Source organism: Doryrhamphus excisus, chromosome 14 (genome assembly GCF_030265055.1).
Source record: "Doryrhamphus excisus isolate RoL2022-K1 chromosome 14, RoL_Dexc_1.0, whole genome shotgun sequence".
Lineage (NCBI taxonomy): Eukaryota > Metazoa > Chordata > Actinopteri > Syngnathiformes > Syngnathidae > Doryrhamphus > Doryrhamphus excisus.
Window position 1 is genome coordinate 12,820,890 of NC_080479.1, and position 24,847 is coordinate 12,845,736.

A 24,847-nucleotide genomic window follows, 5' to 3' on the forward strand; every position below is an offset into this window, starting at 1 on the left:
AAAAGCTCCCGGGAAAGGGGGAAATCTCTAATCCCGACATATGAGCCATCTTTACCGCAGATCAACACATGTCCAATCCAACCAGGAGGACCCTCACGACTTTATTGCTGTCCAACCATTGATCCATCCCGGAAACACACATGGGACCAAACCAAAACTGAAGCGGATTCATTCTCCTTTCCACCAAACTGCACCATTTAAGTTCACTTGTGTACGGTATGGTACGGTACGACACTTTGCAAGCAGCCACCGTCTGACTTTACACGGGTTTGGTTGACGTCTGTGATTTGGAGGTAGTATCAGAGGTGGAACAGGTTTGACACCCAAGACTCGTTACTCCCAAGCTGTTGTGTTGAGAACGAATGCTACTGCCCGACAAGTCATTCATTATCTGTTGATATGCTACCGCTAATTTACCAAATGTTTTATACAGACTGTGTTATCAGATTCGGATTCACGGATCCGAACCATCCCATAGTGAACTGAAGGGAACCTTTTGGTGGAATTTAGACGACGCCTGACTTGTGAATTAGTAGAAATGTGGTCCCTTACCATCCACGATGCTTTGCTTATGGATCTAACAGTGCTCGCACATGATATGGGCTTGTATACGTTTGGTCACTATGATTTGGGATTTCGTTTATTAGGGCTAATAAGTTAGCTAGCACCCTACTATGCTCTGAGGTAGGTTTTAATTCTATTCTTTCATCGTTTGTTTCGCACTCCAAGCTGGTAAGAAAAACCCACATGGGCTTTAAAACGCTTTAAAATACAAACTCGGTAGTTGAAACGATGGATGCCACAGACCGGAGACTTCTGATTTGGCTGCTTATGAAATCTACACCTCTCGTGACACACACACACACACACACACACACACACACACACACACACACACACACACACACACACACACACACACACACAGATGTGGACACAAAAGAGTGGCAAAATCTTGAATTTGTACTCGACGACAAATCCGATTTGGCTTAGGAAAATATGACTGAGTATTAGGGCCAGAAAAAAAAATCTTGAGATTTCAAGAAAAGTTGAAAATTCATGAAAATGAAGTTGTAAAAAAAAAAAATCTTAACAGGCATTGCCTGAGACAGCTATGAAAAAAGGGGGTAATATTGCTTTAGTAAATTTGGTACATTTAGGCTATGCCTATTTTTTCTCATAAATGTAGGACTTTATTCTCGTAATATTGTGTTTCTCAATTTTTTTTTTTTACGACTCAGTTTTAGGGCCATATTGAAAAGAAAATCATCACAAATTTAAGAGAATAAAGTCATAAATTTCAAGAAAAAAAAACGTGTAAATTTCCGAGAAAAAAAATCTCTGTTACGAATGTTCAAATAAAGTCGTAAATGTAAACTTTATTGTTTTGTACGTGCGTGACCTTTGGCCTTGGACGTGTAGGGGGTGAGGTAAGGAAGGCGGAAGTGAGAAGGGCTAGACATTCTAATCTGTTTGTGTATAATTATTCTCTATAAAATGCATTTTTGTTCATACTTTTGGGTGCATGGAACAGAATCATTAGATTAACATATTTTTTTTTAAATAACTTTGGTTTAAGTAATAAAGAAAACCGGGCTACCACTATAAATACGCACACTGCTTGTAGTGTATGTTAAACCCCCTTAAACACGCAAAAGTCAGACAATTCTCTCCCAGAAGCTAAAACCCATTTGGGACATTGGGTGGGTTTTGGCAATGAATTATATCTTGCAAACCCCCAAATAATACAAAAAAAGAGGCCAGAAATGTAAAAAGATAGACATAACATTACAAAGCACACAGGGACTAAGTACATTCATTGTTATCAGGAGCAATGAAGGGAAAGGGGTCATGGTTTTTGACTTAATGGGCATACTGAAATGTGCCTGCTTGTATGCTGGAATGCTTAACACAATGTTCCTGTGCATGTGAAAGACCTGCATCATGAAATGACATTTCAGTTAGCTTATGTCAGCCATTTAGTACGTCTTGGCCGCACCAAGATACACCAAAAGCAGCAAGACTAAGTAAGGTGAATGTGTGCATTTTATTTAAATTAAGTATATGTGAAATGCAGGTAAAAAAAAATAGGTACGTTTGGTGCCACATTCATCCACGCGGCTAGCATTAATAGCGGGTTAGAGGTTAAATTCCTCCTTGGTATATATTGATATGTACGTATATTGGATGCAGCTCAGTTTTCCACCGTGGATGGCCTCAACGGCGCCTCTGCTGGCTGGAGCCAAGTAGTGCACTTCACAGCATGAAGACTATACTGGACAGTAAATTCATTCTTCCGTGTTACAATACCTAGTTGTATGTCGTTTACAGGTATACTACTTAACATGTATTTATTGTTTGATTAGAGGTAGAAGCACAGGCCAATTAAAACCATTCAGTGCTGAAACGGAACTGAGCTGCACCGCTTGGTGGAAAACTAGCTTTATTGCAGTCCTGAATGGGGACCGAGTGACAGTTTGGGTAAACGCCTCCATCTCTCAAGCTATAACATTTTAAAAAAAAAGGCATCAGGATATTTCTGGGGGGGAAAAAAAAGAATGCTGGATGCAGATGGTAACTGTCAGCACTGTTACGATTAGCATGGGCTAAGGCTATCAAGGCCAGTTTGGCGGTGGCGACCCACGGCATCTACTGCTTTCTTTATAAGTACAAAAAAGGTATCATTCATCACCTAAATGCTGCAAAAAAAAAAAAAAAAAAGCTACAAAGTCCATTGTTGTTTTAGTGCAAAACGAACATTGTCAAAAGTTGGAGTTATATAGTTCAAGGTACAAGCAATTACGTTCTGGCATTCTAAGGTGCTGGTATAGTAGTAGGTCAAGTCAAACACCGAGACGCAACAAAAGATTTGAAACAAAGAATGACACTTTCGTCCAACGCTATACTTCCCCAGGTAGGGTCTTTTTCCAAAACGGCTACTTGTAACTGGACTGGGAAGGGCTTGCAGTCCTTAAGAGACAAGAACAGTCGCGTCAAAAGGCCAGAACCAACACTACATACCTCACAATCATCTTTGCGTATGTAGCACTCTAGGTTTTAGTTTAAGTACGGAATGATCGCTTGTTGTAACGACTCGGATCGGCGGAAACAAAATCAAGGTGTCAAGAGACTTTTGGTGCATAGAGTTAATTGATAGAAAAGAACTAAGGGAAAATGGTGTGCGAATATCAACCACACATGCTTCAAGAATTTGGTCGTGCAGCTCAACGCTCTGAACCCCCCATGGAGAAAATAAAACACACATTCCCTCGCCTCGCCGCGTTATTAGTTTACATGAAAACACTACGCGTGTTCACCACCACGCATACCAATCATCTGTCATTGCAAGACTCCAAAAACAAATGCCATTTAGATCGATAGCAAGGGCAATTATGCAGAAATGGCCAGCAGTGTGATGTTACCATTCCACTTTTAACAGGTAACAAGAGGTAGAACACAAGGCCATTTCCGTACAATTACACCAGTGTCACAATATGGCCAAAACTCCCATTTCAAAACGTATTGACATACACACACACACACACGCCTATTGGAGCTCATACCAATGCTATGCTATCAAAAGTGCATCCAAATGTACATGCTTTGAGACCAGCACCAATAATAACAATATTGACATCATAACAGTAAATATCAAGTACATGGTGTTCAGAATGCCCCACAAACACAGTCAGTCGGATTTCTAGTTGTTTTACAGGTAAGAGGGGGAGAATAAGTCTCTTTTTATTGATATTGACCAAAAAAAAGCTAGTGAGGTGCTTTACAGTGAAAACGTCTCGCTCAGGGTCCTTTTTGTGCTTTCCTGTCTTTTTTTTTTTGAATATGCTTATCATGTTAAGGTTTTATAATCCGATTTGGCTGAGAGCAGGCCCCCAATTGTCCGGCTAGAAAATGTACACAGTTACAAAAGGACCACACAAAAAGCGACTAAATGCAACTTGATTAACAACCAACTAAAAAGCGCCCTATCTACAGTTATAAACACACCAGCTTCGGGTGAGTGAAACATCCCCCTGCTAAAATCTCTTTGTTAAAAACAATGCATAGTTAGAACATATAGACTACATCCACCCCCATCCACTACTACTAGGAACATTTGCTAGCTTAGACTTGTTAAAAGTGGACGATAGAAAAAGTCCAAGACTGACTTGAGACTGTTAACAGTCTTTGAAAGGCAAGAGAATGTTTTGCATTGGACTCTATACACAAATAGTGTTCATTTAGATAACATTTGGGCCATTTGTTTTTTTTAAAACATTACTTTCGGCAGTCTCCACTGAAGATTTATTCAAAATATACCTCATCATAAAAAGACTTTGAGAAAGTCATTTGCATAAAAAACATACTCGTGCTTTTGGAGAGAATGTTTCTTTTGTAAAGGAATTTTGATCTCTTTAAAGTATTGCAGCTTTCAGGCCACTGTACCAAGTGTGTCGCTATGGAAACAACACACCAACACCCGACTCAAAAGACACTGCTGAATCCACTATGCATCAAAAATAGAGAGGGTTGTTTATGAAGGGGAAAAAAACATTTCTGAAAACAGTAGTTGGCTACATGCAAATTCATTAGAAAAAATGACTCCAATTAAAAACAATCTATAGAAAGACATGGGGACAGTTGTATGTTCCCCTCTTTGATTTGTAAATCGTGCATCTTAACAAGGCTCAGAGTATTTAAAAAAAAGGTATGTTTGCTGGGAACCAGTCCCAATACGTTATTTCAACACGGGAATGAAGTTGAATCAGAGTCAAAACTTAAAACATCTGTTCTATGACATCATTAAAAGCCCTCCTCTGAAATTCTAAGTGTTGGTTATCAGGATTCCATAAGTTGTCCCAGATTTGGCATAGAATGGTCACTGGGGACAAATACTGAAAAAGAATTAAACAAACGTAAGAGGAAGGTGATCACTCAATGGCACTTTCATCACATAGTGCCCCTATGTGAAAGTCTTAAGTACTTAAGTCCTGATTGAAGTACCCATTCTTGTCAGTGCGCTTTGCTGTGATTGGCTGTTCAATAATAATATAATAATAATAATAATAACAACAACAACGTGTCAAACTAATGAAACGCTTTTGACATGATTAAAAAAATAGGGAGGTGAGGTGCTTCTCCTAATTCATAAAGCACTACATTGAATAACAATACTCCTTTCATACTTTGCAACATAATTCCCCACAAGATATACAAATATATAGCAAGGACATAGCTCCAACCCCAAGAAAGAGGACTTCTTTTGCAAGTTGTGACAGCCAGTTTGGCTTGGATGGGCTGAGGGTACCTGCCAGTTGTGTTAGGTAGAGAGATCACGCTGTAAAAGCAACACACAGCGAGGGGTAGTGTGTGTTGTCAGTGGGGTCTCGCCCGAGCCAACCTGGTGCCGTGCAGTCTTAGGCGAAGTACATTGTGCGCAGGGTGTCCTGGTGGATCTGAACGGCTTTGGCCAAGGCCTGGTGGTCGCGCCCGTTGCTCTGGCCGGATGTGTGACTGCCCTCGGCGCTGAAAGAAAGAAATCCACATTCAAGGCGGGTTCACTTTGCGAATGTGCCGTTGCATGGCTGCCGGTTGGTTCTTACCTGTCGTGTTCTTTGTCCACCAAGTGATAGCGTGCACGGAAAGCCACCAAATGGGCATAGTAGGCGGGCGCCGGGATGGAAACCGAGCGTGTGCAGCGTACGTACGTGTGGCACAGCTGGTAGGTGAGGACCTGCAGCTCGTCGGCGGAGAAGTGATTGTCGTCCCAGAGCACGTGGTAGTGGGACGGCCGGCTGGTACCCTGCAGAGTGGGAAATTGAGAATGCAGCTTCTGTCTTCACAACAGGAAGTCGACTCCAGTAAAATCAAATATGATTTAGATATATATTTTTTGGTTTTTAAATTCTGCAATTAGGTAATTGGGGTCTTTGGTTGTATTTTGTAATATATCAAATGTTGTATCCACATACTGTAGCTGAGGCATACTTTAAATGTATTAAAATTGTTAGGTATGTATTAAATTTTTAGGGACACGTTACTGATGTTCCACATAAATTCAATCCAGAGTTTATTCCGACTATACCTGTATGCCAGCATGACTGCAAAGGTAGAAATCGAATTCGGATGGGTGAGTGATTTTGGTGTCCACGGTGGTGCCTGCAGGGATGTTTCCACTCTTTCCAACCTGGATAAAAATGCAACAACAAATTTTACAATGAACTTAAAAGAGACAATATCGTTGGAGGTGAATCAAAGATACAGACCCTCTCGTTCCTGTCCGTACAGAACAGTCTGGTATGGTGTCTCTTCTGGACCACTATGAATGTAATACCAGGTTGGTAGTCCTTCTCTAGCTTGATGCAGGCCTCTCGAATTGCCAGTAGCTCATGTTGAAGAACCTTTGGGTATCAACCAAAATCAGTGAGAAACTAATTGGGCATTTGTCCAACAAAATGGCATTTTACTTGATGCTGTGTGTCACCTGATTGAACTGGCCCTCAGAGATGCCATCACGGTAGTAGATGATTCGCGTGGGCTTGAAGCGTGTGGACTTGTAGAACTGAATGAGCAGCTCTCGCACCATGGTGGCCAGGTCCTGGATAATCTCCTGGCGGTGTTGCTGTACCCGAACTGTGGCACAGTATCGGCTAGGATGGGCGTCCATACTACCAACAACCTGTGGAGTGAAGTAAGGCCCATTGAGCAACAATTCATCCAACACTGTTCTCATTAATATGTGTATATGTGCATCTTACAGCCGCAATAGACGGCTTCTTTCCATCTCCTGCAGGAGGATGAGTTACATCAGCACCAAGAAAGATGACAGGCTGTTGAAACACCAAAGGCCTAAAAAAAAAAAAGATTGCAGTAGACACATAAGATTAGATACAGAGACATCAGTGGGATGAGTTGGTGGAGAAATATTTCCGCACTGACCGGCCCTGAGGGAGCAGGATGTTGTTGACGCCGCCCAGCTTGACGTTGATCTTCAGACAGAGGTTGGAAAGTGTCTGTGGCGTCGTCTTTTGGACATTCTTCACCTGCACGCACTGTGTGGCCATGCCAAGGACTGTATCTCCAACACGCTTCACCTCAGCTGCATCACCAATCAGTGCATAGAAGGTGAGCATAGAATCCGGAATGAATTCACTGAGAAAAAGATATGCATGATTCCCTCACCGTAGACGGGCGTCTTTCCTGGTAGGATGACGACAACCAGCTGGAGGCCCTGGTATGTGTACTTGAGGTGTCTGAACATGGGCTCCACGCTGTCTGCACCCTGGGCATACTTACAGAAGCAAGGCTGGCCTTGTATGGGCATGCCTGCATCCCGGGAGATCTTCCTGAGCTGATCTGTGAATGCTCTGAAATTCACAACGATATTGGGAGTTAATTCCTGTGTCCGTGCCTATACACTAATTGCAATTAGCTATGAATGTCACTCACTTGAGCAAAAGTTCAGTGCACTGTCTCTGTGGCGCGAAGCAAGCGATGGCCCACACTTTGATCTCAATGCCGGTGTGGAACTGCTTGTTCCTCATGTCCCACACTCCCTGGATTGGCGTGGCTATTGCCTTGTTCTGGAAAATAAAGACAACGAATGCAACGCTTCTCAGCACTCATTCCACAACAGAGACTGTGATCAACATTATTGTACACTTTCACGGAGACGAACATACCCTGCCTCCGTACAGAATGGATGGTGCTTGGAGAACACGGCCGTTCACTTCCGTCATCTCATCTCTCACCATCACTCCGAATTCACGGACATAAGGATCAGTGTTGAAGTTGGCGCTTCTCATCTAAAAACGAAACATGTATTTTAAAAGGTTGCCCTGCACACAACGCTCTAGTCAACATGGTGTTTAATTGTGCAACTGTACCTCTGTCTACTCATGTTCTCGAATAACATTATTTCAATACCCCACATGATTTGTAATCCCCATATTGATACTCAGTTACTCACCAATTTACTAATCTCATCCTGACGGTCTGGGGCAGATCTGGCAGTGGCACGGATCATAGTGGAGGTCTGATTGTCTGTCAGCTTTTTGATGCAGCGTTGTCCAGCCACTATGTTACACACCTAGAAGAAATACACAAACAGGTACTGAACAAAACTGTGTGTGCCTGAGAAGCTATTGGAATGAGAAAGTTGCTTACCTCTAAAGGCAGGTAGGTATGCTTCTGCTCCTGTCCCACTTGTAGACATGGGAGGTGAGGGTATCGCAGCATGAGCTTGTACTTATCTTTGAAGTACTGCGCCACTGTGCATTCGATAGTTTGGCCGTTCTCCTGCTGTAAGGGGAACCTGAGAGAAGCATGGGGCATGAGGTGAGGAAAACATAGCATGACCTAGCAGAGGGGGATTTAAAGAAAAAACATTGAGCTTAAATTTTACGTTTGATGGCTGGCTGGTCTTCTGGTCACATTGCAAACTCTGTATTTCCTCTTCATTTGTCCACAGTGTGTGATCTCCACCTTCAGGCCTACATGGAAGAATCAGACCCAACGTTATGTTTAATTTGACAGAGCATAAAGGAAGCCCCGTCACACTAACCACTAATCAAGCAGAACCAGCCAGAATTGAAAATGTTTAAAAATTTGCACCGCATTCGAGAGAGGATCTGAATTCCATTTGAATACTTATAAGGAAAAGGAGCTGGCGCTTCAGGGGCTTCTACTGGATTTCAGCACCTCTGTACTGTGCATGCCTGGCGGCCTGTGGTATGGTATTTACACTTGCACGCATTTTGCCTAAACAATGTTTCCCTGAAAAGCATGAGGACTAGTCTGTAGGCTGTTTGCATTCTGTTTACGCATAAATTAGGTACTTGGCATGCAATTTGTGACCCGAAAATGGTGTGCATAGGCTCCCGCACGACTTACTTACACCTTGTCACATAGTGTTTATGTCTAGTACACAACAATAGTATAGTATGCCCTTAGAATATGTAAGAATAAACCAACAATTTTCATTCCAATGGCATTCTGGATCATTCTACCTTTCGTGCGGCTATGGTATAAAGGAAAAGGTATGCTAATAAAAAAAAAAGTAATGCACAGAGTACCTTTGATTTCTTTGGTAAATTTAACTCTTTGAGAGTCTGTTAAGGGCTTCTGTTGTTCTTCAATGCTTTTGAAATCCAAGACCTCGCACATGAACTCGATGACAGGCTGGGCTTTGTAGAAAGCGGTAGCAGAAACTGCAAAAGAAACATTTGAATGGAACCAACGCTCTAGAATCAGAAAGCCGACTTCAAGTGTCCATGTGGAATTTACCATCAATGTTGAGCATCATTTTCCAAAGAGAAGGCCTGACGGACTGGTGGAAGCCAAACCACACTTCTCTGCCGCCTCCCAGGGGGTTCGAACATCCCTCTGAAGGGGTGAAGAAAGAGCGGCCCACTGGAGTATACCTGAAAAAGGAAATGAACCAAGGATAAGTCAAAACATGTTTGGGATGCATTTGTTTCAAATTTAAATTAGACCACTTTCAATGCGTCTTTAAGCCTCAATTTTATTCAATACAATAGCACTCAAAACTTCAGTATTTTCCGACCTACCTCATAGAGGGCAAATGTCTCATGACCACATCCAGCGCTTGGATGGTCTCAAAGGGGACAACGGGTAGCCGCCCTGACAGTGCCTCATGCAGAGCTTGCAGGCTAACACATGACACCCACTTGATGGATACTTTGAAGCTGCGGTCCTTGCCCTCGCCAGGAATGGTCACTTCAAGCTCAACCTGAGGAAGGAATAAAGAAAAGGTTATGTTTGACAAAAGATCTTGTGTTTTGGCACATTACTGGCATCCTAAAAAATGACCTACTCTGTCTCTGCCAATGGGCAAAGGCATGGCAGTGTACAGGTTCTTTCTGCCATCATACACCGGCTTTCGATCTCCAAAGATCTGTGTTTTAAAGTGCTGGACCATGTGCTCTACAATTTCACTGGGAAGGGGAAAACCAAACAAATAATAATCATCCTTTCATTTTGACAGCATCATTGAAAACACGCCAGTACAAACTCATCCACACCGGTTGACCCTCCTGGGACATTTCTCTGGCTTGATGTCAATGTCATAATGGTAAACTTCCAGTTTGGGGATTTCCATCTCAAAGAAATTGGCCTGCAGCTTGATTGTCCTGCCCACTGTACCAAAGTCTGGCCTCAAGGGGGGCTTGAACACATATTCTGGCACGGGGGAAGATGGTGGGTCTACAACAGAAAAGCACACACAGTTAAAATAACTTCAAAAGTTACACAGCATGAGGAAGGAGAGCTTGTAAATAGCAAGAAGCTAACCGACAAAACAGATGAAAAACATTGAATAATGATAAGGCATCACTTGATATAATTGGTGGGCTGGAACGGAGTGTGTATGCTTTAATGATAAAAAGAATAGCATATAGATTGGTAATTTGGAACGGTGTCGACACATACAGCAACACACATTTTGACCAATTACGTGCAGCTTAAACAGAAAAGCTGAGAAGAAGAAAAACAACAAGCCGCCTCGTTCACGTGAAAGAGTTGCCAATAAGAGCCGCATCGTTCACCAACGACCCATTACGTTTTGCAAACGAGTATCTTCAACAGCACTTTGAGTGGGCGACTCAAAACAACCACGTTTAGCAGATAGAAATGTAGGACACATGCACAAATAAATTGGTGATAAGCATCTGCAATGTTTTGGTGATTAAAGTCAATAATGGTGCGTGTCATTTAAATGAATTGTACCACTGAGTGTACATGGGAAACAGTTATCTTAGCGTCAAAATGCTTGAGACATGTCTTGTGTGTTCTTACACCCAATCAGTGTCCATTCTTGTCCATGTCAATCATTTCACTGAAGAAAAAGAGTCGTTCAAAATATATTGCACTAAAAATATTTTTTAAAGCAGGTTGCCTTGGAAACAAACTCGCTTTGCAAAACTGACTCGAGAAAAATTGAGCAGAGCAAAGTTGCCAAATGGTGCAAATTGGAACATCTTATTCTAATGATAATATTTATTTCTTATTTAGCGCCTTTTGTAGAACTGCAATTTGCTAGCATGTGCTACCGCTTAGCTATCGTTAGCCACAACAAATTGGCGGCCCAACCGGTTTGCTTTGGACGGAATTCTCCAATTAGCTCGCACATCAAACCGGACCAGCAAAACCTGAACGCATCATCTCTGACAGATTCCATTCTCATGCCACTACAACACAATTAATTTACATTGTGTACTTTTGAAGCATATTGACAGGTTTTGGAAATATGACATTATTAGATGGGATACCCATACTGGTTCATTCTTTACACATACAGTGATAACGGCTTAGAGGTATACAATATATTCAACTTACCAGAGCTTGCTGACCCCGAGGAACGGGTTCCCTCAAACATCTCAGTAGCTAAATGGGAGAAAAATACAAGTTAATACAGTTTTATTTCCTTTTGGCTTTATGACCAGGTGTCGTTTTCACCCAACAGCTTGTGCACATACGTTTAAGTGCACAACTACTGTTGCAAATTTGTTATCACCGTGCAGCCAGAGGTGTTGAAACAAGCTGCTAATCTTGAGAATGAGGAGCCACCCATTCTAAACCTTATAAGTAAAATATACCGGGTGTGCTCGATGCCATCTCAACTGATAGAATATTTCAAAACTAGTTAAAAAGCGTCAAAAAACTAAATTACCTCAGCGTCTAATGTGAACCAACTACAGCACACAAGCTTCTGTTTATTGATCACGCATATCACAAGGCTTAAGAGTAAATGTAACATAAGCTTATTTACAACTTCACCCAAGCTAAGATAGGTGATACGATTAGATGGCATCACAAGGCGCTAATTATTCATACAAATCATGCTTAACTATTAAGAGTTATTACCCATATAAATGCTGAAATGAGCCATAATATTACAGTAACGATCCCACCATTAGCATTTGGAAGCTATCTATACACACACAAGTTTCGGTGAGCAAGGTACGCTCGAAGCTAACTTTGCTAATAGCAGCTTGTTGTTGCACGCTAAGTTAGCTAAGCTTGCTCTCCAATTAATGCCCCACGTAATACAAAGCGAAAGGACAGACGGAGTGGTTTGTGTGAAATGCCTCGACGAAACCGCCTTCAAACGAATATTTCCACGCGAGGTTTGGTAAATTATTATATTGTAACTACTGTGTACATTTTGCTAGCTACATCACTTAGCCGAGGCTTGTGTTAGCTTGTGCCACTTACCTCCAGCAGTGGAATACATTTTGTCGACTTTTAAACCAGTGTCGTGGCCGTAAAAATACTCCACTTTATGTTTGCAAATTCAAATCGAAAATCATACGTGGTCCAAAAGTAGTTATCTGTACAAAAGTCGGGAATCCGAGTTGAGAAATACTTATATTTGGTAAATACTTGGAGTCGCTCATTCTCAGCACGTCCCCATCCCCCCAACTCACAAAACGGTAGCGGAGTGAAAAGCTAGCTTATAGCTCGGTGAAGCGAGACGGTTACCTTCCGCTTACTTCCGGCTTCGGTCACATCCGCTTCAGCTTAACATGTTGATCTTTTCCCAAAATGAACTCAAATATTTATAATAAAAATATATTGTATTTTGTCATCTCTTAGCGAAACTCCCCTAACACCTCAAATATAATGTCAATGTGATTTTACAGAGGGATTTGAGTATTTCCTGTTCTATTTACATAAATTGGTTTGTTTCGGGTAATCCAGAATTAGACAGTTATTCTATTAATTATTACATGCGATCTTTGAAATAATTCTTTACTTTTTATGTCTACCGCTTGAGTGTGACTGACTAAAATATTTTTTAATCTTAAACTTCAAAGAGAGCAACTTTTTACCAGTCAACAAATGACGTAACTGACACGCGTCGCAATTAACGTGAAATAAAAAGCAAAAAACGTCGTCATTCTGAAATATAATATAATGTTTTAATACCACAAATATGTACCTAGATGGAACACCGTTAAAATGGCTGTACAAAATTTTAAATAATGTATTCCTTGTAATGTATAAATACGTCAACAACCATGGCGCGCTTTCTCTATGGAAGAGCTTCCGGGTCATGGAACCAGGTAAGTGCCCCTGCATGAAAACGCGCCAAAAGTCAAATAGCTTGATATGAACATTTGGGCAGAAAAATGTATTACGTTTGGGATATTGTTGCCGAATACAATGACGATTATGTTTGTTATTGCAACAGTTACCTACGTTTGGTGTAATTGTTGCCCAAACCACAAGCTGTTGCATAACAATCGGGACTACTGTACTATAGAGGTGCAATCCCAATAATGCTGTTTTGGTTATAAGTGTATTTGGGTTCATTGTTGGTTGGTGACAGAGTGGTGTTTTTAGGGACAACTTTGACTCATATTAAACTAGGTCACTATGGTTACCTAATGTTGCTGCCTGTTAGTGTACTTATCATAATACAACTTTCAGTTCGACAACGAAAGTGCCTGTTCTACCTTTAAACGTTCGATATTTTAGATTTAATTTCAAATATCTGTTTGTACTTAACCGCATCCGGGTACTTGATCTGAAGTTGACGTACTTCCGGCTTTCAAAATCGTAAAATGGTGTCCCTTGCAGTTACACAACTACGACGCTAAGCGTCGCTGTGCACCACTGGATGCTAGTCGTGTTTTCTTTATTGTACTTTGCCAGGATAAGAAGCATGAAATGCATCAAAATCGATATACAAAAACGTATATGTGGTATTTATGAACTTGCTCATATTTCATAGCTATTTTTTCTGTTAAAACATACGATGGTGAAATATGCTTTTAAAATTAAATTAGCTACTAAATACGCATTTGTAATTGTATTCGTTTTAGTGTATAAATACCGCAAAGCATTTATATAGGCGACATTGCCAACACTTTAATTGATTCCACACAGCAGTACAGCCACACAGCCGGGTGGTTCCCCCCCGTAAGGAAGCTGGCAGTGTGAATTGGGTGTAGCTCTGTGTAGCTGCGCCCTGGCCAATGGAACCAGATCCTCCCTGCAGTGCGTAAGAGCGCGCTTAGGATTTAACCAAGTCTTTCCTGCGCGTCTGGCTGCAGTCTTCACCAGAGCCCGACGACCTGAGACTACTTCCACAATGCCAGTGTAGTTTCCACTTTGGAGCCAGTCTGCGTCGTTTTTTTAACTGATTGACGATTTTTTTATATAAAAAAAACAAAACAAAACCTTCCCTTGTGAAGTATGACTGGAGTATTTGACCGGAGAATCCCGAGTGTTAAACCAGCAGATTTCCAGAATTCCTTCCAGCTTTCTACCATGCATCATCCCTCTCAGGAATCTCCTACTTTACCCGAGTCCACCGCCACGGATTCTGGTTACTACAGCCCCGCTGCTGGAGTCTCTCACGGCTACTGCTCGCCCACTTCCACTTCTTACGGAAAGCCCCTGAATGCGTACCAGTACCAGTATCCGAGCGTAAATGGATCCGCTGGAAGTTTTCCGACCAAATCTTACACAGATTACAGCTCGTACACTACCCAAGCCTACCACCAGTATCCTGGAACCTACAGCAGACCTCAACCGAGTCCACAAGGTAAGACCACTCCACTTATTATATAGTGTTTGGTTATTTCATGAATCACGATAATTGAGTCATTTTAAGAACGAAGCTTTTATTGTTAAATCGAATTATTTAGATATTATTTTTTTCCTGCAGAATGCATGTAATATATTTAAATTTAATTAATTTTTCTAACGTTTAATACGAGCAAAAGTTAAATGGTAATGTGTGTGGTATGCTCATTTATCATTTTTATTTTATTCTAGAAAAGGAGATTGCGGAGCCTGAGGTAAGGATGGTCAACGGGAAGCCGAAAAAAGTGCGAAAACCCCGGACTATCTACTCCAGTTTCCAGCTGGCCGCACTGCAGAGGCGCTTCCAGAACACCCAGTACCTGGCCCTGCCTGAGAGAGCCGAACTGGCTGCTTCACTGGGGCTCACGCAAACACAGGTGAGATGTTATACGCTATGCATTTGATTAAATTGTCATTTTAATGATTACAATTTTAATTAAATGCGTTTATGTGCGCATTTACGCACTGCATGCATATTTATTCCCCAACCCCTCACGAGCCATACTAACGTTCCTCAATTTCCCGCCGCTTTCCAGGTGAAAATCTGGTTCCAGAACAGAAGATCTAAAATGAAGAAGATCATGAAAAACGGCGAGCTTCCGCCGGAGCACAGCCCGAGCTCCAGCGACCCCATGGCGTGCAACTCCCCACAGTCCCCGGCCGTTTGGGACACACACGGGCCCTCCAGGCCTCACAGCCTGCAGCCCCAAAACATCAACACGTCGGCCTCAAATTTTTTGGAAAGCTCGGGGTCGTGGTACGCCACCTCAGCCGGAAGCTCGGTGGCTTCCCACTTGCAGACCCCAAACTCGATACAACACTCACTGGCTCTCGGAGCGGGGACGTTATATTGAAGAAAAAAATGTTGTTCATTTCAGTTTTTTTTTTTAAAAAAAACCTTCTATGGGACTCGTGTTGACATTTCAGGGGAATATGCAATGTATTTGACAGTCATAGAAGAAACGTGTAAAATGTGTAAATGTGTGCATGTAATTTATTGCATTTTGGAAGACTATTAAACGTTTAAATGGACACTGGAACCTCTCATTCTCGTGTTATTTACCCCAGCCGATCCCACAGATATAAATAACACAAAGCCTCGGGTGATACTTTTATTTTTTTTAATGCTTAAATCACAGCTGCTCGGTAAATAAGATTAATTATTCAGATGATATGTCGCTTGGCACGTGCTTCCGCCTATTTCCATTTTTATGAATAAGATTTTCGATAACACAATTGAGAAGAAATATTTTTGACCATTTTTGTAAAAGTATTGTATTGTATAGACGAGACTGTGTGTGTGTGTGTGTGTGTGTGTGCCACCCTCTACAATTAGTCGCTTTGAATTCGCAAGAGAGGGGGCGGCACGGAGATCTGAGACAATCCGCATTCCTGTGGGGGGGTAGACCGGCTCCAGAGCTCCTGCACTCCCGGCCGCAGCCCAACTTCCGGGTAAAATGAAAAAAAAAGGAAGGCAAAAATCACCATGTTATTAGCAGCCATAGTCATATACCACCAGCGCCACCATCAAAACCACTAAACAAACCCCGCCACTTAGAAGACATATTTAAGGCTTGGAAAAGGCACCTAATTGAATTTCCCCCGAGCATGCGCACAAAGGCCCTTACACGCATTTGAGTGGATTTGTCTCCTCCGAGATCCACCTGCCATGTCCGGATCTTGATCCTCACGTGCACCGCAGTAGACTACACCGTCACCAGCTTCCCGCTTCTATATATGCACACTAGTGCTGCCATTATATGGAGAGCGATCGTTTATTCCCAACCGAATATTTTCCACTCAACACCCCCCCCCCCACCTTACCCCACTCTCACCCTACCACGCCTGCGTTTTTTTTTTTGTAAAATCGAGTCAAAAATAATAACAGTTAGTTTTACTGCACAGCTAATACAACTGTATTACAATCCACGATAATTATTCCCCGCGCAGGATTTAGGGGGCCTCCATTATCATAATCTGGACATTGACAATTACCTATAATTTGCAAAGATGCGCATGGTTCTTGATTGCAGAGGGCCTTTTTTTTTTTAAAAAAAAAAAAAAACCTCCTCTCCTCTCTCTAACCGAGCTCGCCATCACTAAACAGTGACAGTAATAACAGCTAATTTTGCGGGCGATATATAAGAGCTTACCGCTGGTGTGCAAACACTTTTCCCACCTGGATTTGCTTATTGAAGCACCGGGAGTGAGAGATTTCATTTTTACCGACAGGGAGGTAAGATGATGGAATATTATCTCCTGCATGTCTTATTATGTGGTGTGACATTTCCATTTATTTGATGGGATATTTGTATTTTTTGTGTCAGTGAAAAGTGATATATATTTGATATTCACTAGTGGGCCACTTCATTAGGTATACTTGCATGACAAAAAATAACGTTGGAATATTACAATTTGGTGTATTTAAATCCCACCCCTCCAAAAAAAAATACTTTGCAGAGGTGTAGAGCTACTTTTAATAATAGTGCCACACCTCTTACGTCATTGCAATGCACTTTTCACATGAATATATTATGAATATCTATCTCCTGAAAGGTCTTATTTATGATATTTGTTGATGTTTACTCGCATTTGCATGCTTGCATGCTTGCATGGGCCAGGAGGAGACAGGGCCCCCGCAGTGTGTGTGTGTGGAGGGGGGGAGGGACTATTGGGGGGTCTGCAGGTAGCCTGAATGTACGCCAGTGGGGGCATCCACGACTTTGACAGCTGCACCAAGCTTTTCAGCAATTTCAGATAATATCCCCAGCGCGCTCTCTCTTCTCGGCAATTTGTATATGAATAACGGAATAATTTCCCCCCTTTGTTCCATCTGTGCTACCTCCAAACCAAAATAAAGATGCCTTTTTAGTATTAAAGTGGTAGAAAATTACAGGTAATTATCTTTGACGGTAAAAACGCTGTAATCAGCGGGCTACATCAAAAAATTACCCTAATTATGCCTGCATTTATGAGAAAGAGTGGGGGGAGAAAAAAAAAGCCTCACTTGGATAAAAACCCACAAATTGTCCCAAATATCTCCTTCATATTGAACGCCGCTGCAGCTGGCTGCTTTGTTCCGCATCGATCCCGCGGAGTTTGGCATTTAACGGCTTGCATTAGGACGCACAGACGGGAGAAAACATTTAGTCAATACTTGCAATAATTGAGGGTGAAAATGACAAGATGAGCCGGACCTGCATGGAGGGGAGCAGCGGTGCAGGGTAAGTTCATTTCCTCGCTCTATTCTATTCTATTCGGGGGTGGGGGTGGTGGGTGGGAGGTGGGGGGTGCTTCAGATGGCAATCCAAAGGCACCCATAAAGATGGCATTTTACTGCATGCGATGTTGGCCCAATATGAGCCTTGATTGTTTTTATTTTATTATTTTTTTCTTCTTAAAAGCACACACTTTTGAGCTGACAGAACATAAAAAGAGTATGTACAGTAAAGTGAAGTGGCTGATTATTTACAAACAAACCAAACAACGATCCACATGTCAAAAGTCTTTTGCCCAAACGTGGCTCAAATGTCACTGACAAAATTTGGTGATGGTTTCTTTTTTTTTTTTTGTTTGGGAAAATGGTGTTGCTTCTTCCTTTTTGATCCGAGAGATGCTTTTCTCCCTTCCAGCGTCCACTCCCAAATAAATCGCAGTCCCAGTCTATCTCTGCATTGAGTCCTGATGCGGGGAGGAATACCAGTGGGAATAACCCGGCATGTAGCTGTTGGCCGCCATGTTTACTCCTTTGGATGATGCCGAGATGTCCCATATTGGAGGGATGGACGGTGACCGCGGGGACAGGGACATTGAACCCGGCATGGGGTCGCTCTCGTGCGGATTGCTGCCTTGCTTGAGCAGCTTCTTGAACTTTGACCTCTTGTTCTGGAACCAGATCTTTACCTGCACACCATGCAATCAACAAGTCATTACCGGGATTCATTCTTCATTTAGTTTCCGTTTCTCCTCTCCTTACCTGGGTTTGTGTCAGTCCTAAAGAAGCCGCCAGCTCGGCCCGTTCCGGTAAGGCGAGGTACTGGGTTTGCTGGAAACGATGGTTGAGGGCTTGGAGCTGCAAACTGGAATAAATGGTCCTGGGTTTACGGATCTTCTTGCCTTTCCCGTTAAAACGAATCTCCCCGTTTTCAATCACTGTCGTTTTCTGCTGCTCTGCAACAAAAAGAAGCTATTGTTATTATTCAGACACAATGAACCCTTAAAGCTGTCATATTTGGGGGTTATTCCCGGTAATGACACGTCAATTAAATGCTAATTACAATGTTCTTTTGTTGCACATGATCACACCCAGAGGGGAGTATAAAGGGTGGCTTTTACGCACGACTGGTGAGGATGCTAAAAAAAAAAAAAAAAAAAAGAGGGGGGTGTTTTTCTTACCTGCGCCGTCTAACCTTGTCTGTCCCCCCGTGTTGTTGTGGTACGAAGGCAGGTAGGGGCTGTGGTGCGGATGGCTCACGTAAGGGTAGGCTAAGGACCTGTTGTAGGTGTTGCTGGCCGGGTAGGCGGTGGTGGTGGTGTTGTCGTGCTGGTGGTGGTGTGATCCCGAGTGGAGACAGTGCAGAGGGTAGTGGGCGCCGGCCATCGACGGCGAGCTCTGCTGCGAGTGGGACTGCTGCCCAAACTCCATGAAAGCAGACTTGGACGAGTCCTGAGCCTCCAGACCGTCAGCCATCGTAGTCATGGTCATCATCGAATTTTCCTGCCTTGAGAGCACTCACCCTCCTCTCTCTCAAGACTGAAAAAAAAATCGGCTTCCTCTCTCTCCTCCTGTCGCGGATGTTCTCCCTCAGCCTCGTTGGTGTTATCCCGAATTACGCGTCTTTAATCCCCCCTCTTTGGTATTCTCACCCTAAAGTCGGCTAGAAGAGGTGGGAGATTTTTTACTGTTAAAATTGCGCCCTTGCTTGCAGACTTGGTGCAGACACTACAAGTAAAATGGTTTGTCTCCAAAGGGCAGCGCCTCCCTATTGGTTATTCAAGTCGACGTCATCATGCAGGGCTGTGCGCTTTTTGCAAGGGGAGACTTGAGCTGGAGTTAACCCACCTTACCAGCTCCTGCTACAACGACGAGGGGGAATAATATAGGGTGGGAAAGACGCCTAATTCCCACAGACAAGCTGAGCTCACTTGGAATTGCCCTATCGCTTTTCATTCTCTTTTTTTCTTCTACTTCTTCTTCTTCTTCCCAAACCCAAACACCCAAATTACGCAGGACGCACCACTCAGAATGCACATTATATTGTATGCTTATTATTCTATTTTCCTCGGAATTAATTACATACATGACAGCGTCAACTGCACGTGCACATGCAAAACTAATCATGATTAAAAACGCACAAAAATGAGCATGGAATAATCACAAATCATTTTTATTCAGTGAAAAATTGACATGTAAATATAACATAAACTGTACAAATTCACTTATTAATTATGTCCCTTTTTTTTTTTTACATTTTCAGGTATATTTTCCTCACCATAAGGCCGAAAATTGCTCCATATAAAGAATATAATATGAAACCATAATAATATCCGCATTTGGTGATATGTGAGGCCTCATAGTCTCCACTGACATAGTCAACAAATTCAATCATATTTGCAAAAAAAATACATTAAAATCACATTCAGCGTCATTTTCCTGTTCTGGAGAGTATAGCATTAAACCGTCTCATAAAAAGGCCATGAAAATACAGTAATTACGTTCAGTCAAGGTACCACGAAGACCTATTTTGATTAGCGGGCACACTTTACTCAAATTGCAGCCATAAAATTTAGAACAATTCCCTGGTAATGATGGTGGACTGGATTTATTTTTGGGGAGGGTGGAATAAAAGTGGATATAGCATAAATTATACCCTAATTACACGCCAGTGTCGCCTCAATTATCCTCTTATCACGAACGGTCGTCTAAACGCCAGCGTTTAGTTTCACTTTTCTCCCCTTCTGTATAAGTTGCTACCTTGCTATTATCGTCAACTAACGGTTGTTATTTACTTTTGTGTGATTTAAAAGTGCAACAACTCGGCAGCCGGATATTCATTTTACAGCAGCAGCGGAGCAGGCAGCACAAGGCAGGGACTGCATGGAACTCTTACATTTGGATTTATTCGATTTTATTTGTATTTATAAATACAGGGCAATGGTGTGAGGAGGGCTGAAGGTAAGAGTTTATACTGATTTTATTTGCTCTTTCTTATTGATGTTGGTCCCAAAATGTGGACATAACTACCCCCACTGACTGGGATGTTTAGTGTCATCATTTAAGTCAGATTTTGATTCATTTTTTTCACCATATACTGTATTTTAGTTTTCCCAAAAGCCAAAAATGTAAAAAAAAAATCAATTTATTCCGCTAAGTAGATGATTGACCCACAGCTCAATCAATGGCTGTTTAATATAAGTGGTGTGTCTTATGAACACTGATGAATGACTCTTTAAAATCACTTATCAAACATGGAATTCCCCTGGCAGCCCGACCTGCTTTGCGTAAAAAACAAGGGGAGATTATTTCAAATAGGCACAGCATGCTTTTTTTATATTACATGCTTACATTGTTATTATGAGTGAGATATCTTGAAAATGTTCACGTTTCCTGCGTTTTTTTTATTTTTTTATACCGTTTAACACCGCATCTAGCAATGTGGCCCCATGTGTAAATCACATGTGTGGCTCTGCGGCTCTGCGGCAGGCTCCCTCTAACAGCTTATTGACTGGCTCCCAGTGGAAGAAAGCACCTCCTTTTGGCTGCAGAGAGACTCCAGCGGTTGTCGCCAAAGAGGAGGACAGGGCCGGGAGGCATTTATGAGACATCATGTCACACACACACACACTAGAAATAGCAGCCTTTACGCACGGAATTTACGCACAACGCATGGGATGTATTCCGATTGTGTGGTAATAATAAATAATCTATTGGAGTCCTTGATTAATTTTATTCATTCTAATTAGGATACTGCACTATAAATTTTGGTCTCAAATATTAAAACAGAAACGAAATCTTCAAACATGGCGCTACCCCGGCATGGGCCCCCATTTCCCCCCCTACCTTGATGTAATGCACGATATTATTATGTGTGACAGCACAGTGGTCGCTATGAAGAAGAGAGGATTTGCTCGCTGTAGATGACAGACAGGAAGGGCAGCAATCATGCAGCCCCCCCACCCTTTTTTTTGTCAGAATGTACTGTTCGAAGCCGTTTATCCCTGATGATAGAAAATTGCTCTGTTGCCAGGACGCTGCCACTGAAATAGAGGGCAGAAGCAACATTTCCATTTTCCCGTTCGAAAGCCATTGAAATGAATTAGCGCGAAATGGGGGGTGGCGGTGGAGGAAGGGATGAAAAAGAATCCCCTGGTAAACAAAGGGGGAGAAAACACAGATACCATTTTTTAATCCCCTTATTTATTTGTTTGTAATTATTATTACAGCGGTGGTTGCAAACGACATGCTTGGCCTCTAATGCTGTTTAAGGCCCATATGCAGGCCTGCTTCACTCGCACTCATCACCCCCACCTGGATAATTACAGCTCCTTTTCATCATCCATACACTAAAAATGGAATTAATAAAGAGATACTTAACCAGGAGCTGGAAGAAGTGCTTATTTTTCGCAACAAATAATTGCAAACATGAATACCAGTGTATAGGAAAACGGAATAAATATTATTTTACTCGTGGAATTCGTTAAAATATATTTAATTCGCAATATTTCAATGCATTTATTAAAAACGTTCCTATTTATGCACTTTTTTCGTTGATATTTCATGTAACAGTTTAATTTGGTGTAAACTGATTGGTCATGCCTGGAGAGTGGGCGCACGGATGACGTCAATAAAATGCGACTGTGGTATAGAAGTTGGCGGTTTTTTTGTTGTTGTGATCAATAAACGGAGCCTCTACTCGGTCCTCTCAAGTTCCTGGGTTTTTGTCCCAAAAAGCGACTCTATTATCGACAAATAATGAAAAAAAAAACGGAAGTAGTGGATTAAAATAGTGTTGGAGGCACCAATTTACAGGTAACCTTATGTTTGGAATATGCATCCCACGCTACATATATTAAGTATTATTGACACTAATAAAAAGAAACCGGAAGTAGTGGATTAAAACAGTGTTGTAGGCACCAATTGACACTGTAACTTTATGTTAGGAATATGCATCCCAATCTAACTGATATATAATGCTGTGTATGCTCTAATTAATTCATATATAATCATTACATGGTGCATAACCAATGAATGAGGTGCTCTAATCCATGACCCCAGCAGGGAGAAAGTACCGCTCAACTGCATGCACACTAAAAAGAGGATTTACCAGCCCGATGTGAAGTGAGGCGGAAAAGCAGCACAGTGAAAAAGGAAGTCACACCTGTTGAAAACACAGCATGCTCAAGTTCTCATGGCAGGTGATAGCCACACTTTTGTTTGCACCTGAAACTCACCTTGGGGGTCAGGTTTTGGTTCAGAAAGTTTAAACTCAAGGTGTGTTAAGCGTCTGGATTATATAGGCGGGGATGAAATGATGAATATGCAGTGAGAATGGTTTGGACCACATCATCAGGTGGAGCCTCATAATATCATCATGATTAGTTCGTGCCCTGGAAAGCTCAGATCGAGAAGCTTTTTGCTCTGTCAGTGTTGAGTGGATGGATTTTTTTTTTTTTTAGGACTTTTGGTCCATTTTGGTGAAGTGAAGGTAGCCAATTATTGTCATCATCGCCCTTGAAAATGCATTAGGCCTCACCCAGAGCACAATCAATCATAGTGAGTGAAGAGACGATTAACAGTCGACTTGTGACCTTTTAGCCATCCCAGAAAAATCACCCCCAAAAAGGGTCTTTTTATGATTAATTTTGGTGTTTTTTAAATGTATTTAAAGCATGGAAGTCATTACAGCTCATTTTTATACAGGGAAAAAGTGTGAATTTTATGATTTAATTAAAGAGCACATTATTTTTATTGAAACGGAAACACATCCAGGTTGTTTTTTCCAATCATTTTTTTTTGACTCATTGAAATCCAACGGCACACTTTATTGGGTTTTATGTTTATTCTAAAGGGTGAGTGAACATTTTACCCATTCTCTCCCTTCACTCACCCCAACAGGTATGCCTCCGTTCCCCTCTTGGCAGCTCCACCACCCTCCATCTCCCTCCCCTTTGGTTGGCTTCCACAGCTGTGGTGAGTGAGGGGCAGATGACCGGAGATTTGGCCCCTGGGAGAGCGCTGAGCCATCCTGGTGCTATTAGACTGGTGGCTAATAATAGGTGTTTCAGACTCGGGGAAGATCAATCAGGGGGGGGAATCATGGGGAATGTTCAGGCCAGCGCTTTTTACACATCGGCCCAGATGGATGAAATTACACTTGTCAGTTTTTAGTTGCATTACTCCCAAATTGGTTGTCTACTCCCCCCCCCCCCCCATGCTTCATTCCTGCTCTTGTTTTTTCTCCCTCTATTTTTTTTTACCCTGGTTCATGTGTCAATGGCCTGCTAAAAGGATTCAGCGGTGAAATCCCTGTCATTTTGTTTTGCGGCCCTCCAGGAAAAGCCAGATTCACGAAAAAGACGTCCCTTTCTTGTCTTGGCTGGAGGATTTTCCATGTTAAGGCAAGCGCGTGATTGTGTAAATGTGCCTTTGACATTTTGTGTGAGGAATTTAACATTTAACACAATATGTTTATCACCTGGATGCAAAATCTTCCAGGACAAAACTGCTGCATGTGTTTTGGATTGGGATGTTTTTTTTCCCCCCAACATTATATGGACTCTTAATCTGATTGTTTTCTGATATATCTGCATGTACATTGTATTATACCCTTTAAAAGACAATAAACTCCTTCACAAAATACCCTTTTCTTAATTATTTTTTTACTACATCATGATTTTTCAAATTTTTGAACTTTCAAAAAGGTGCAAAATAATGTATTTATTTCCAACGATGTGTCCACTGTAGCTTATATGGCAACTAGAACAGGCAACTGCATGCATAACACAAACATGAACATAAATACAGACCATATTTCACATAAACTACTTGGAATCTTGGTTCCATTATTTGCCAGTTGCCTTCGCATAACTCATTAAAAAGGGGTAAAAAGTTATTGTAGTTATTATTATAAATGCATGAAATCAGTGGAAAGCTGGTAAACATAGGAATCCAATGTAAATCAAGTTAACCTAACTGACTGGGATCTGTCTATAGCAGGGGTGGGTATACATTTTGGGT

At 41.9% G+C, this 24,847-nt stretch overlaps 3 protein-coding genes and 1 long non-coding RNA gene across 5 annotated transcripts; 2 read left to right on the forward strand and 2 right to left on the reverse strand.

Annotated features, from left to right (window-relative positions):
* Window positions 1-836: 836 nt before the first annotated feature.
* ago2 (argonaute RISC catalytic component 2) lies at window positions 837-12,469 on the reverse strand. The gene is made up of 20 exons (XM_058047766.1): window positions 12,232-12,469; window positions 11,353-11,400; window positions 10,041-10,221; window positions 9,833-9,953; window positions 9,567-9,748; window positions 9,283-9,419; window positions 9,072-9,206; window positions 8,402-8,489; window positions 8,164-8,311; window positions 7,967-8,086; window positions 7,680-7,802; window positions 7,447-7,580; window positions 7,180-7,364; window positions 6,937-7,096; window positions 6,756-6,846; window positions 6,482-6,676; window positions 6,264-6,398; window positions 6,083-6,184; window positions 5,601-5,800; window positions 837-5,523 (listed from the first exon to the last, which is right to left on the reverse strand). Exons 1-20 carry the CDS (start codon window positions 12,248-12,250, stop codon window positions 5,415-5,417), a joined length of 2,613 nt encoding a protein of 870 aa, XP_057903749.1. The 5' UTR covers window positions 12,251-12,469; the 3' UTR covers window positions 837-5,414.
* Window positions 12,470-12,936: 467 nt separating this feature from the next.
* dlx5a (distal-less homeobox 5a) lies at window positions 12,937-15,637 on the forward strand. 2 transcript variants are annotated; one of them, XM_058047832.1, is made up of 4 exons: window positions 12,937-13,082; window positions 14,311-14,569; window positions 14,803-14,987; window positions 15,147-15,637. In XM_058047832.1, exons 1-4 carry the CDS (start codon window positions 13,038-13,040, stop codon window positions 15,462-15,464), a joined length of 807 nt encoding a protein of 268 aa, XP_057903815.1. In that variant the 5' UTR covers window positions 12,937-13,037; the 3' UTR covers window positions 15,465-15,637. The 2 variants fall into 2 exon arrangements, with proteins under 2 accessions (XP_057903815.1, XP_057903814.1); XM_058047831.1 differs by lacking the exon at window positions 12,937-13,082 and having other exon boundaries at window positions 13,755-14,569.
* A 2,322-nt stretch (window positions 15,638-17,959) lies between these two features.
* On the reverse strand, window positions 17,960-19,646 carry dlx6a (distal-less homeobox 6a). The gene is made up of 3 exons (XM_058047838.1): window positions 19,006-19,646; window positions 18,587-18,780; window positions 17,960-18,513 (listed from the first exon to the last, which is right to left on the reverse strand). The coding sequence occupies exons 1-3, from the start codon at window positions 19,316-19,318 to the stop codon at window positions 18,274-18,276; spliced, it is 747 nt and encodes a 248-aa protein (XP_057903821.1). The 5' UTR covers window positions 19,319-19,646; the 3' UTR covers window positions 17,960-18,273.
* Window positions 19,647-20,801: 1,155 nt separating this feature from the next.
* On the forward strand, window positions 20,802-24,791 carry LOC131102294 (uncharacterized). Its single transcript, XR_009119416.1, has 3 exons — window positions 20,802-22,639; window positions 22,886-23,025; window positions 23,726-24,791. It is a non-coding gene; the product is annotated as an uncharacterized LOC131102294 (long non-coding RNA).
* Window positions 24,792-24,847: the final 56 nt, after the last annotated feature.